Source organism: Oncorhynchus clarkii, chromosome 3, assembly GCF_045791955.1.
Source record: "Oncorhynchus clarkii lewisi isolate Uvic-CL-2024 chromosome 3, UVic_Ocla_1.0, whole genome shotgun sequence".
NCBI classification, from domain to species: domain Eukaryota; kingdom Metazoa; phylum Chordata; class Actinopteri; order Salmoniformes; family Salmonidae; genus Oncorhynchus; species Oncorhynchus clarkii.
Window position 1 is genome coordinate 72388134 of NC_092149.1, and position 14320 is coordinate 72402453.

The window sequence follows — 14320 nt, forward strand, 5'->3', positions numbered from 1 at the left end:
ATGCAAATTGACGAGGGTCTAGGGTGTCAGGTAAGGTAGAGGTTCATGATGACAGAAGTGAGTGCTACAGGGCGATGGTCATTTAGTTCAGTTACCTTTGCTTTGTTGGGTACATGAACAATGGTAGACATCTTGATAGGGAGAGATTGAATATGTCAGTAAACACTACAGCTAGCTGGTCTGCACATGCTCTTAGGACGCGGCTAGGGATGCCGTCTGGGCCGGCAGCCTTGTGAGGGTTAACACGTTTAAATGTCTTACGTCGGCCACGGAGAACGAGAGCCCACAGTCCTTGGGAGCCGGCCGCTTCGGTGGCACTGTGTTCTCCTCAGAGGGCAAAGAAGGTGTTTAGCTTGTCTGGGAGCAAGACATCGGTGTCCGCTACGTGGCTGGTTTTCGCTTTGTAGTCCGTGATTGTCTGTAGACCCTGCCACATAAGTCTTGTCTGAGCCACTGAATTGCGACTCCACTTTGCCTCTGTACTGACATTTTGCATGTTTGTTTGCATTACGGAACGAATAACTACACTTTGTATATTCCCAGTCACCTTGCCATGGTTAAATGCGGTGGTTCGCGCTTTCAGTTTTGTGCGAATGCTGCTATCTATCCACGGTTTCTGGTTTGGGTAGGTTTTAATAGTCACCATTGGAATAACATCCCCTGTACACTTCCCGATGAACTCAGTCATCGTGTCCTTGCAAGCGTCAATGTTTTTCTCAGAGGTTAGAGGTTTACCTCCTCTTCCTCCACCACCTCCTCCTATTCCTTTTTCTCCTCTGTCTCACCTCCTTCTTCTCACCTCCTCCTCTCCTCTTCCTCCTCACCTCCTCCTCCTCCTCCTCCTTATATACTCTGTCCTGCTCTTCCCTTAATCCTCTTTCATCTCCTCTTCCAACTCTTCCTTCTTTGCCTCTCTATCTTCATCCTCTCCCCTTTCCCTGTGCCCCATGTAACTGTCCCTGTTATTACCTCAGGACCCAACCCAAGGCAGTATTCCTATGACTAGGGAGGACACGATCAGAGTGGTGTCTGCTGCTTCCCTCACGCTGCTCCGCAGAGACATGTCCCTCAACAGACGCCTCTACGCCTGGCTGCTAGGTAGTTAGTGTGGATAGACATGCACCACAGCCATGTTCACACACACACATACACACAATGAAGTTATGGCTTTGAGTTGTAGTCTAGCAGTAGGCCTGAATATACTTCACTATGTAGCTAATAAATGTAGTTTTTGCTAATGTCGTTAAGATCTACCTAATAAATGTATCCATGTAGCCTCAATTGTTTGCATCTCTTCTTTTAGGGAATAAAATGTCTGCCTTGATATTATAAGTGAATAACTGTATCTGTGTGTGTTGCTGTTCCCCAGGCACAGATATTAAGGGGGGTATGGTTGCTGCAGACCCTGACCTCTTCATCTCCATGGAAGAACACACAGCCTTCTACTTCAACACCCACTCCAGAGAACTCTTAGTGCAGGTTGGACACACTAGCTAACACTACTGTTGATCAGTGGCAGTATATAAATCATACTGTTCCAGATTATTAAACCTCATGAAGGACTTAAAACACCTGCCTTTAAATGCAAGTCATTCATTTTAATATGAAACCATGAAAACAAGGTGAACTTGAATTCAGTAAATACCCAGTGGTGTAACCGTGTGTGTCCTCTGTGTCTCTGTCCTTAGGCTTTGATCAACATCTTGAATCAGAAGGATGTGGAGGCGGACCCGGAGAGCGTGATTGGTTATCTACGACCCTTCCGCATCATCATCAGCCTTATAGATAAGCCAGAGATAGGTAAACACACACCTCCCCTACTTCAGGCCTCATCTCTCCCACCCCTCCCCTCCCCTTCTCACTCTCTCCAGCTGTCTTAAGCCCTCTGCTGGTAAGTAGGGTGTAGTGGTAATGATGTTCATCTCACTCAGGTCCTCTGATAGTGGGCAGTGTGTGATGATAATGATGATGATGGTGGTCTCTCTCAGGTCCTCTGATAGTGGACAGTGTGTGATGATAATGAGGATGATGATGGTGGTCTCTCTCAGGTCCTCTGATAGTGGGCAGTGTGTGATGGTGATGATGGTGGTCTCTCTCAGGTCCTCTGGTAGTGGGCAGTGTGATGATGATGATGATGATGGTGGTCTCTCTCAGGTCCTCTGATAGTGGGCAGTGTGTGATGATGATGATGATGGTGGTCTCTCTCAGGCCATCTGATAGTGGGCAGTATGTGATGATAATGAGGAAGATGATGGTGGTCTCTGGTCCTCTGATAGTGGGCAGTGTGTGATGATGATGGTGGTCTCTCTCAGGTCCTCTGATAGTGGGCAGTGTGTGATAATGATGGTGGTCTCTCTCAGGTCCTCTGATATTGGGCAGTGTGTGATAATGATGCTGGTCTCTCTCAGGTCCTCTGATAGTGAGCAGTGTGTGATGATGGTGGTCTCTCTCAGGTCCTCTGATAGTGGGCAGTTTGTGATAATGATGATGATAATGATGCTGGTCTCACTCAGGTCCTCTGATAATGGGCAGTGTGGGATAATGATGGTGGTCTCTCTGAGGTCCTCTGATAGTGGGCAGTGTGTGAGGATTAGTGGTCTCTCTCAGCTCCTCTGGTAGTGGGCAGTGTGTGATGATGATGGTGGTCTCTCTCAGGTCCTCTGGTAGTGGGCATTGTGTGATGATAATGAGGATGATGATGGTGGTCTCTCTCAGGTCCTCTGATAGTGGGCAGTGTGTGAGGATAGTGGTCTCTCTCAGGTCCTCTGATAGAGTGCAGTTTGATGATTATGATGATGGTGGTCTCACTCAGGTCCTCTGATAATGGGCAGTGTGGGATAATGATGCGGGTCTCTCTCAGGTCCTCTGATAGTGGGCAGTGTGTGATGATGATGATGATGGTGGTCTCTCTCAGGTCCTCTGATAGTGGACAGTATGTGATGATAATGATGGTGGTCTCTCTCAGGTCCTCTGATAGTGGGCAGTGTGTTATTGGAGGTGGTGAGAGCATTCTACAGCTACTGCAGAGAGATGTTGGGGGAGGAGTCTATCACCAGCACTGGCCTGACAGGCAACCAGCTAGCCAGGTGAGAGGATGGGACGAGTGGAGAGTGAACTAATATAGATGAATGATATTTATTGGGAAGTTTCCTAAAAAGAGATCGACATGATAGTGACTGCCTAGATGTGTTGTCTGTGCAGTAAAATAAAAGAGAACAAGAACGCATCAGAAATCATAAAGACGGTGAACATGCTGGTGAGCTCCATGAACAGTGAGTTCCTGTGGGACTACATTACCTGCCACTTCTGCACCTGCCTCAGGTAGGTAACGCCTCTACTAGCACCTACTGTACCTCCTCTGGAATAGTCACTGTAGCTTTGCTGTTATAAAGCATCTTTCTCCAACTCGAATGTCTTTTATGTTGTTTAGCTGATCTCTCTCTGTGTCTCTGTCTCAATAGCGACCCAGCTGACCTGCCACCACCCCCTCTGCAGTATCACAGTGACTCTCCTGCTCCCTCTGTCACAGAGATTTCCACTCTCATCATATTCCTACTGGACGTCATCCCTCTTGTACACACACACACACATGCTTCTATTTTTCCTCTTTCTCTCTCTTTCCCTCTCTTTCTTGCTCTCTCTAACCCTATCTGATTGGTCTGGTCCAATAGGAGCTCCATGCTGACATCCAGTCTCAGTTCCTGCCCCAGATGCTTGGCCGCATGCTGCATGCACTCCGTACCCACATGACCTGTCTGGACCTATTGGAGCTCACACAGGGCCTGCGCACCTGCTTCAAGGTGCTCAGTAAGATCCAGATGCCCGTGACTTATATGGACATGGAGGTGGAGTCACAGTCACAGAAAGTGAAGTCACCGACACAGGAGGAGAGCTTCAAATTTGTTCCGGTCAGTGGCTGTGTGAGTGTGTGCAGTGGTTCAGAGAAACTGGCATGCGTATGGAGAGTAGAAGGAAAATGGGAGTTAGGGATGCAGCACTACTGAGGTACTTAAGAATGGTCATGCCCTCAGGATGAACTGTCTGGTAGGTGACCTGTCTGACTGATGGATAACATTCCTGGCAGGGTTAGCCCCTTGTTAGGCTGTCTCTCATGTACTGTACTCCTCTTGTCTTGATGGTAGATCCAGACTACACAGGCCAACCAATCTTGTAATTTCACTCTCCCTGCAGATATAAACAAGGTCTGAAGTCCAGCTGTAACACTGGCCTGTCTGTCTGTCACATAAACACAGCTTACACTGATCTTTAGCTTCTTTCAGCCAGATACTGGATCACGATGGGATTTCTCTAAAATTTTTGGGAAAAAATTAGAAAATATTTTTTGAGTTTAAGGACAAGTAAACAGTCCTTTTAAGGTCATACTACCCACTCCCTCATTGGTGGTATTCTGGTTGGATCATACATTTTCTCCCCTTAGATGCAGGATATGGAGAAGGAAAGGGTCGAGGAGGAGGAAGAGGGCAGTCGGGTCAACGTTAACCATGACAACGCAGAACCAGAGGAAGAGCTGAATGGGGTTGTGGAGCAGGAGACTGGCCCGGTAGAGGGAGAAAGCGCCTTCCCACTCCTTCGGTCTGAAGACAGCGGATTGGGCATCAGCGCCTCACCCTCGGAACTGCACCTCTTACCAGGGGTGGGACTGAGCCCAGAGGGGGTGGGGATCGTGAAAGAGTGCCAGGGTGTGTGGAGGAAGGGGGGCAATGTGGAGACCATGACCCAGTGTCTGCTGGATATACTGACCTTCATAACCACCTGGTAGAGAACATGATCACATCTGGAAAACATGTAACACAGTCATCAAGCACAACATGCATCAATCAAAACGACTTGATCAACTCTCTCTCTCTCTCTCCCCATCTCTCTCTCCCTCCTCTCCCCTCCCAGGTACCTGCTGGTTCAGGTGGAGGACGTCAGGGGGCAGGAGGAGGCTGTACATCCGGACCCCGCTGCCCTCTCCCCTGGTGGGAAAACCTCGTTCCAGGAGGGCCCTCAGATCACCACGACCCAGATCAAAGACAAGCTAGCCGAGCTCTTCACCCCCAACAAACACAAACCACGCTCTATCTCGGACCCCCCTGTCCCAGACCTCCCTGTCCCACCTACAGAGAAGAAGAAAGGGCGAGTGGGCACGGGAGGAGGGGTGGACTGGGGGGCAGGGTACATGCCCCGGGGCAGGGCGGAGATTTCAGAGGAGTGCCGCCAGGCGTTCACGGCAGCATGCCACCTGCTGTTGGAGTGTACCACCTTCCCCCTGTACCTGAGTGAGGAGGAGAGCCAGGTGCTCTACAGTGACATGTTCCACCATACAGGTGACAGTATACACTTTTACACAATAATGGTTGTTTACCCATACAGGTCAGTCTATACAGCTCTACACAAACTTACTGTAGTTAGTTAGCCAACCAGTAGTCTTGCATGTCAGACTCACACAATTGAGTCCACATAGGGGAATTTGTATAACTCTACAACTCTACTCTTAACCAAAAGGTTTACTGGGGTGCTGGTTTGTCTATTCAAATGAAAAGCTTAAGCTTTAGTGTGTACTCCTACTCCTAACATGGCTTACTAACAGGGCTGAATTGACCACTTTGTTGGTTCAAGTCAGTATACTGATATATGCTTTCATGATCTTGACTAATTTGAACTCATTGAATGGGAAGTAACCAAAATATTGTTTTGTTTTTTCTCTTCAGATAGTGACGTGGGCTGCCTGCCTTTGTGGCTGAGGTCCTTGATGACCCTGTGTTGCCTGTCGAGGGACTACCAGGTGCAGCACACGGCTGTGTCCTCTCTTCTGGAGCTCATCAACCACTCCCAGTCCCTGGCCCTGGTCATCCAGGACAAGACCAGGCGCTACCAGGCCAGCAACGCCAACCCCCTGAGCGGACGGCTGCAGATGGTCACTGTACCCCCCATCTACCCAGGCCTGCTCAGCGCCATCGAGCAGAGTACAGATTTCTACCAGGTCAGGAAATCATGGTCTACCATGGCAGGGGGCTTGTATTATTGCTACATAAAGAGGGAACATAGTATGAGTAGTCCTAGCTGGTCTGACGTGTTACTCTATAATATGATGAAATGTGTAAATTTCCTTAGTGAATGTGTCATCTGTAACTCTATGTCCAACAGCATCATCACCTTTTTCATTTCTGCTGCCTATTACCTAACCAAATCAGGATCATTAGTAATCTGATGCTGCTGCGTTAAGTTGATTCAAATGAACACCGATCATCATCACCTCTAACATTTCACCTTTCATCTTTGTGATCCCATGCAGCGGGTGGCCCAGGTGCTGTGGGGTCAGCTGGATGTGGAGCGTCGAGAGCAGCACACCTCCTGTGTGGAGCTCTTCTATCGGCTCCACTGCCTGGCCCCGTCCGCATCCATCTGTGAGGACATCGTCTGCCAGGCTTTACTTCACAGAGATAAGGTACAGAACACATACACACACTAACAAGATTTTACTGTAATATCAAGACACTAGACGCCTACAGCAAAGAGCCATCCAATACTCCTAACGCATTTAAATAGCACTGAGGTTTTACATATAGCCACCTAACATATGAACAAATACTCCAGCCTAAACTCATGTGATATAACAAACAGTAAGTCATCCTCTGTGTATAACTAACATGTCAGTTACAGTGGGAAGAACAAGTATTTGATACACTGCCGATTTTGCAGGTTTTCCTACTTACAAAGCATGTAGAGGTCTGTAATTTTTATCATAGGTACACTTCAACTGTGAGAGACGGAATCTAAAACAAAAATCCATAAAATCACATTGTATGATTTTTAAGTAATTAATTTGCATTTTATTGCATGACATAAGTATTTGATCACCTACCAACCAGTAAGAATTCCGGCTCTCATTCACCTGTTAGTTTTTCTTTAAGAAGCCCTCCTGTTCTCCACGCATTACTTATATTAACTGCACCTGTTTGAACTCATTACCTGTATAAAAGACACCTGTCCACACACTCAATCAAACAGACTCCATCCAACCTCTCCACAATGGCCAAGACCAGAGAGCTGTGTAAGGACATCAGGGATAAAATTGTTGACCTGCACAAGGCTGGGATGGGCTACAGGACAATAGGCAAGCAGCTTGGTGAGAAGGCAACAACTGTTGGCGCAATTATTAGAAAATGGAAGAAGTTCAAGATGACGGCCAATCACCCTCGGTCTGGGGCTCCATGCAAGATCTCACCTCGTGGGGCATCAATGATCATGAGGAAGGTGAGTGATCAGCCCAGAACTACACGGCAGGACCTGGTCAATGACCTGAAGAGAGCTAGGACCACAGTCTCAAAGAAAACCATTAGTAACACACTACGCCGTCATGGATTAAAATCCTGCAGCAAACGCAAGGTCCCCCTGCTCAAGCCAGCGCATGTCCAGGCCCGTCTGAAGTTTGCCAATGACCATCTGGATAATCCAGAAGAGGAATGGGAGAAGATCATGTGGTCTGATGAAACAAAAATAGAGCTTTTTGGTCTAAACTCCACTTGCCGTGTTTGGAGGAAGAAGAAGGATGAGTACAACCCCAAGATCACCATCCCAACCGTGAAGCATGGAGGTGGAAACATCATTCTGTGGGGATGCTTTTCTGCAAAGGGGACAGGACGACTGCACCGTATTGAGGGGAGGATGGATGGGGCCATGTATCGCGAGATCTTGGCCAACAGCCTCCTTCCCTCAGTAAGAGCATTGAAGATGGGTCGTGGCTGGGTCTTCCAGCATGACAACAACCCGAAACACACAGCCAGGGCAACTAAAGAGTGGCTCTGTAAGAAGCATCTCAAGGTCCTGGAGTGGCCTAGCCAGTCTCCAGACCTGAACCCAATAGAAAATCTTTGGAGGGAGCTGAAAGTCCGTATTGTCCAGCGACAGCCCCGAAACCTGAAGGATCTGTATGGAGGAGTGGGCCAAAATCCCTGCTGCAGTGTGTGCAAACCTGGTCAAGAACTACAGGAAACGTATGATCTCTGTAATTGCAAACCAAAGGTTTCTGTACCAAATATTAAGTTCTGATTTTCTGTTGTATCAAATACTTATGTCATGCAATAAAATGCAAATTAATTACTTAAAAATCATACAATGTGATTTTCTGGATTTTTGCTTTAGATTCCGTCTCTCACGGTTGACATGTACCTATGATAAAAATGACAGACCTCTACATGCTTTGTAAGTAGGAAACACTGCCGATTTTTCAGGTTATCAAATACTTGTTCTCCCCACTGTATGTTTTGTGTATTCCCTCAGGCTATACGATTGGAGGCCCTACATAGGTTCTCAGTGCTGTGGCACCTGACCAGGGAGAACCAGTCAAACCGGACCATGTCTCTGAACCGATCGTTTGACCGGTGAGTACAGAGCTTGAAGTATGGTCAGTGGTTGGTCTCTGGGTCCAACAGCAGTTTGTGCTGTGGTCCCCAGTGTATTCTGCTTCGTGATTCTACAGTCGTGGCCAAAAGTTTTGAGAATGACACAACATTTTCACAAACTCTTGTTAACACAGGTGTGAGTGTTGACGAGGACAAGGCTGGAGATCACTCTGTCATGCTGATTGAGTTCAAATAACAGACTGGAAGCTTCAAAAAGAGGGTGGTGCTTGGAATCATTGTTCTTCCTCTGTCAACCATGGTTACCTGCAAGGAAACATGTGCCGTTATCATTGCTTTGCACAAAAAGGGCTTCACAGGCAAGGATATTGCTGCCAGTAAGATTGCGCCTAAATCAACCATTTATTGGATCATCAAGAACTTCAAGGAGAGAGGTTCAATTGTTGTGAAGAAGGCTTCAGTGCGCCCAAGAAAGTCCAGCAAGCGAGAGGACCGTCTCCTAAAGTTGATTCAGCAGCGGGATCGGGGAACCACCAGTACAGAAATTGCTCAGGAATGGCAGCAGGCAGGTGTGAGTGCATCTGCCCACATAGTGAGGCGAAGACTTTTTGAGGATGGCCTGGTGTCAAGATGGGCAGCAATGAAGCCACTTCTCTCCAGGAAAAACATCAGGGACAGACTGATATTCTGCAAACGGAACAGGGATTGGACTGCTGAGGACTGGGGTAAAGTCATTTTCTCTGATGAATCCCTTTTTCGATCCCCGGAGAAGACAAGGTGAGAGCTACCATCAGTCCTGTGTCATGCCAACAGAAACGCATCCTGAGACCATTCATGTGTGCAGTTGCTTCTCAGCCAAGGGAGTGGGCTCACTCACAATTTTGCCTAAGAACACAGCCATGAATATAGAATGGTACCAATACATCCTCCGAGAGCAACTTCTCCCAACCATCCAAGAACAGTTTGGTGACGAACAATGCCTTTTCCAGCATGATAGAGCACCTTGCCATAAGGCAAAAGTGATAACTAAGTGGCTTGGGGAACAAAACATCAATATTTTGGGTCCATGGCCAGGAAACTCCCTAGACCTTAATCCCATTGAGAACTTATGTTCAATCCTCAAGAGGCGGGTCGACAAACAAAAACCCACAAATTCTGACAAACTCTGATTATGATTATGCAAGAATGGACTGCCATCAGTGTGGCCCCGAAGTTAATTGACAGCATGCCAGGGTGGATTGCAGAGCTCTTGAAAAGAAGGGTCAACACTGCAAATATTGACTCTTGGCGTCAACTTCATGTAATTGTCAATAAAAGCCTTTGACACTTATGAAATGCTTGTAATTATACTTCAGTATTCCATAGTAACATCTGACAAAAATATCTGAAGACACTGAAGCAGCAAACTTGATGAAAATTTATATTTGTGTCATTCTCAACTTTAGGCCACGACTGTACTACTGTAGTGAACCTGTTCTGCTTTCCTCAGATAACTGAGATGGACTCTTTGTCTGTCTGTCTGTCTGTCTGTCTGTCTGTCTGTCTGTCTGTCTGTCTGTCTGTCTTGTCTGAGCACTATTTAAGATTGTGTGTCTGTCCCTCATCTCCCTATGACTGACTCTGTGTATCTCTGTCCCAGGTCTCTGTGCGTGGTGGTGGACTGTCTGAACAGCCCAGATGGTTCTGTGAGTGCTGCAGCCCAGTGCTGGCTGGTCAGGGCTCTCTCCCTGCAGGACGTGGTCCGCATCCTGGAGCCTGTTCTGCTGCTGCTGCTCCACCCCTCCACCCAGCGCTGCACCATCCAGAGTGTCAAACAGAACCTCACCGCAGGTGCGTGCGTGTGTTTGTGTGTGTTCTGGAGTGTTAAGTGGTGATTGTTGGAGTGTTTAGGGATGTTGCTCTCCTAGTGTGTATATGTTTTGGTAGACCTCTTTCTCTCCGTAGGTAATCTGAAAGATTTAAACAGCAGAAGTCGAAGCACCACCAAGGGTTCCACGGGTGCCATGGCAACCAGCACCCAACCAGATGAGGGTACACTGGGTCACATGATCCTGGTGGACCGGGAGGCCCTGTGGGGGGAGCTAGAGCGTGACCCAGAGACGACCAATCCAGCGGCTGACTCCACAGGGGTGTCTTGCAGTGAGAGCGAAGCCACAGAGGGGGAAGACGAGCTAGAGGAGGAGGAGGAGGAAGAGAGCGAACACACCGAGTCAGCTGACACCAGTGGTGCCCAGGTCTCCACAGAGAACTCCAGCTCCGCCACTTACGGTTGTAGCGTAGAGGAAGGAGGTGTGGTCAGCTGCCTGAGGAGGGTGGAATCGGAACACACGCAAGTGTCCGATTCGCTGTCGAGCGAGGAGGATGACCTGGAGCGTGAAGCCATGGCTCAGTCGCGTCTCCTCAAACAGGAGCGTGAGAAGCGTGAAGTCATTGACTCTCTGTTCCGCCATGTTCTGCTGTACTCTATGCCCGGCGGCTGGCCCCGCCTGCTCCACGGCCTGGCCCTGTTAGACAGTCTGTTGAGGAGCAGCGCCCAGCGCCCTCTAGTGGACGCCCTCTCCTCCACCTCCCTGGACACCAGCTCAGCCGCCCACCTCAACCTGGTCTCCAACCTTCTCCAGCGCCACCAGCAGGCCCAGGACGGAAGAGGCTTCCATGGACGCCTGCTCTCGCCCACCTCCTCGCCCTCCATTCCCCCTTCCCTGCTCATCGAGCTGCTGGTATCGCTGTGCTTGAGGTTCCTACATTCCCACTACCCGTCCTACCTCACCCTAGGTCCCAGGGAGCTGCAGGGGAACAGGGAGGTCCAGGTGAAGAGCGTGGGGGTGCTGACCCGCCTGGTGACTCAGCTGGGGTGTGTGGTGTGGGGTCAGAGGGACAGCTCCACCCTGCAGGAGGCTGGGGTCGGCCCAGAGGCCATCCGCAAGCTGCTGGCTGGGTGTAAGGTGCAGCACTACGCCCTTCTCACCCTCTCAGCCTCCATGTACATCAGCCAGAAAGGGGTGGAGAAGGACTCTGCCATGGGGAGTCTGAATCTGTTCGATGAACAGGTGGGCCTGTCTGAGGAGAGCCTGGTGAATCTTGGAGGGGGAGGGGGGCAGGAGCAATACCCCTTACAGATGGAGCTGCTCAAGCTCCTACAGGCCCTCATCGTCCTGGAGTACTACGTGTGGCCAGGGGGGTCTGGTTCAACCCCGCACCCCGATGAGCCCCGTGACACACCTGTAGCTACCCCTGCCTCCTCAGCCATGAAGCAGGAATGGCAGACAGGGGTTCTGTTCCAACAGTCCATCAAGGCAGCTCAGTACGTCCAGACCCAGCCCATCACAGCCCAGGGGATGTTTGTGTCTGCTGCAGCCCGGGCTCTGCAGCCGCAGTACGGCTATGCCATGCACCCCCACTGGGTGGCTCTGCTGTGCTCGTCTCTGCCCTACCTCGGGCGCTCACTGGGCATCATCGTTGCTCCGCTTATCACCCAGATCTGCAGGAACCTGGATGAGCTGGTCAAACAGTACGATCACGACGGGGGGAAGGCTACACAGAGTAGCAGGAAGGAGAACATTGCTCCTGATTACCCTCTCACCCTACTGGAGGGACTGACCACACTCACTCACCACTGTCTACTGGACAACAAGAAGGTGAGTCACACACACACACACTACTGATTTGGCAACATGTAGGTGGATCACTCTGCTACCCACTCAGACACACAGAGTTGAATGCAGAAAACAATTGTTTAATGTTTCCATCTGTCCCTCTCAGTCCCTGGTGGCCTGTGACCCTGCAGACGTCCGGAACGCACGCAATGCTGTGATCAAGGAGCTGCCACACATGCTCAGTAGTATGGCTCTGCTGTGGGGTGTGGTCAAGAGGGAGGAGTCCCAGAGGACCACCAGACACCCCTCCACATCCGTCTACTTCAGGAGCTCCAAGGTATGCCTGTGTTTATGTTTGCGTGGGAGTGTGTTTGTATGGGAAGTAAGTAGTGCTATGATATGTACTGCATGTGAATTTGTGTGTCACTCTGATGGTACTTGTGTGTGTGTGTGTGTGTAGATCCTGAGGCAGCGTGTGTTGGAGTTTCTGACTCCTCTGACGGGGCAGTATGGGGTGCAGCTCATGGCCTCAGTGGGAGCAGTGTGGAGCAGCCGGAGGAGCAAGAGACACACCACAAACAAAGTGAGTGTTTGAAAATTATTATTATTTATTTTTGCAACAAGTGGATGACACATACATGCACTCACACACCTCCCATCACAACAAGAGGGTGACACATGCATACATGCATACATACATACATACATACACACACACACCTTCCATCACAACAAGAGGGTGACATACATGCATACATACATACATACATGCATGCGTACGTACGTACGTACATACATACATACATACATACATACATACACACACACACACACACCTTCCATCACAACAAGAGGGTGACACATACATACATACACACACACACACACACACACACACCTTCCATCACAACAAGAGGGTGATAAATACATACACACACACACACACACACACACCTTCCATCACAACAAGAGGGTCACACATACATACACACACACCTTCCATCACAACAAGAGGGTGACACATACATACACACACACACACCTTCCATCACAACAAGAGGGTGACACATACAGTGCCTTGCGAAAGTATTCGGCCCCCTTGAACTTTGCGACCTTTTGCCACATTTCAGGCTTCAAACATAAAGATATAAAACTGTATTTTTTTGTGAAGAATCAACAACAAGTGGGACACAATCATGAAGTGGAACGACATTTATTGGATATTTAAAACAAATCAAAAACTGAAAAATTGGGCGTGCAAAATTATTCAGCCCCTTTACTTTCAGTGCAGCAAACTCTCTCCAGAAGTTCAGTGAGGATCTCTGAATGATCCAATGTTGACCTAAATGACTAATGATGATAAATACAATCCACCTGTGTGTAATCAAGTCTCCGTATAAATGCACCTGCACTGTGATAGTCTCAGAGGTCCGTTAAAAGCGCAGAGAGCATCATGAAGAACAAGGAACACACCAGGCAGGTCCGAGATACTGTTGTGAAGAAGTTTAAAGCCGGATTTGGATACAAAAAGATTTCCCAAGCTTTAAACATCCCAAGGAGCACTGTGCAAGCGATAATATTGAAATGGAAGGAGTATCAGACCACTGCAAATCTACCAAGACCTGGCCGTCCCTCTAAACTTTCAGCTCATACAAGGAGAAGACTGATCAGAGATGCAGCCAAGAGGCCCATGATCACTCTGGATGAACTGCAGAGATCTACAGCTGAGGTGGGAGACTCTGTCCATAGGACAACAATCAGTCGTATATTGCACAAATCTGGCCTTTATGGAAGAGTGGCAAGAAGAAAGCCATTTCTTAAAGATATCCATAAAAAGTGTCGTTTAAAGTTTGCCACAAGCCACCTGGGAGACACACCAAACATGTGGAAGAAGGTGCTCTGGTCAGATGAAACCAAAATTGAACTTTTTGGCAACAATGCAAAACGTTATGTTTGGCGTAAAAACAACACAGCTGAACACACCATCCCCACTGTCAAACATGGTGGTGGCAGCATCATGGTTTGGGCCTGCTTTTCTTCAGCAGGGACAGGGAAGATGGTTAAAATTGATGGGAAGATGGATGGAGCCAAATACAGGACCATTCTGGAAGAAAACCTGATGGAGTCTGCAAAAGACCTGAGACTGGGACGGAGATTTGTCTTCCAACAAGACAATGATCCAAAACATAAAGCAAAATCTACAATGGAATGGTTCAAAAATAAACATATCCAGGTGTTAGAATGGCCAAGTCAAAGTCCAGACCTGAATCCAATCGAGAATCTGTGGAAAGAACTGAAAACTGCTGTTCACAAATGCTCTCCATCCAACCTCACTGAGCTCGAGCTGTTTTGCAAGGA

General features: G+C 48.6%; 1 protein-coding gene across 2 annotated transcripts in view; it reads left to right on the forward strand.

Annotated features, from left to right (window-relative positions):
• Positions 1-14320, forward strand: part of LOC139403333 (protein DOP1B-like) — a 62934-nt gene that overhangs the window by 34385 nt on the left and 14229 nt on the right. The window contains exons 7-22 of one of the 2 annotated variants that reach the window (XM_071146939.1): positions 975-1098; positions 1370-1479; positions 1689-1800; positions 2966-3086; positions 3202-3321; positions 3462-3573; positions 3672-3908; positions 4439-4776; positions 4906-5330; positions 5715-5986; positions 6299-6451; positions 8287-8387; positions 10006-10196; positions 10311-12004; positions 12129-12299; positions 12423-12545. In XM_071146939.1, coding sequence (XP_071003040.1) covers positions 975-1098; positions 1370-1479; positions 1689-1800; positions 2966-3086; positions 3202-3321; positions 3462-3573; positions 3672-3908; positions 4439-4776; positions 4906-5330; positions 5715-5986; positions 6299-6451; positions 8287-8387; positions 10006-10196; positions 10311-12004; positions 12129-12299; positions 12423-12545 — 4404 coding nt within the window. Of the gene's footprint in view, positions 1-974; positions 1099-1369; positions 1480-1688; positions 1801-2965; positions 3087-3201; positions 3322-3461; positions 3574-3671; positions 3921-4438; positions 4777-4905; positions 5331-5714; positions 5987-6298; positions 6452-8286; positions 8388-10005; positions 10197-10310; positions 12005-12128; positions 12300-12422; positions 12546-14320 lie in introns of both variants that reach the window. The other variant, XM_071146938.1, reaches the window with a different exon arrangement.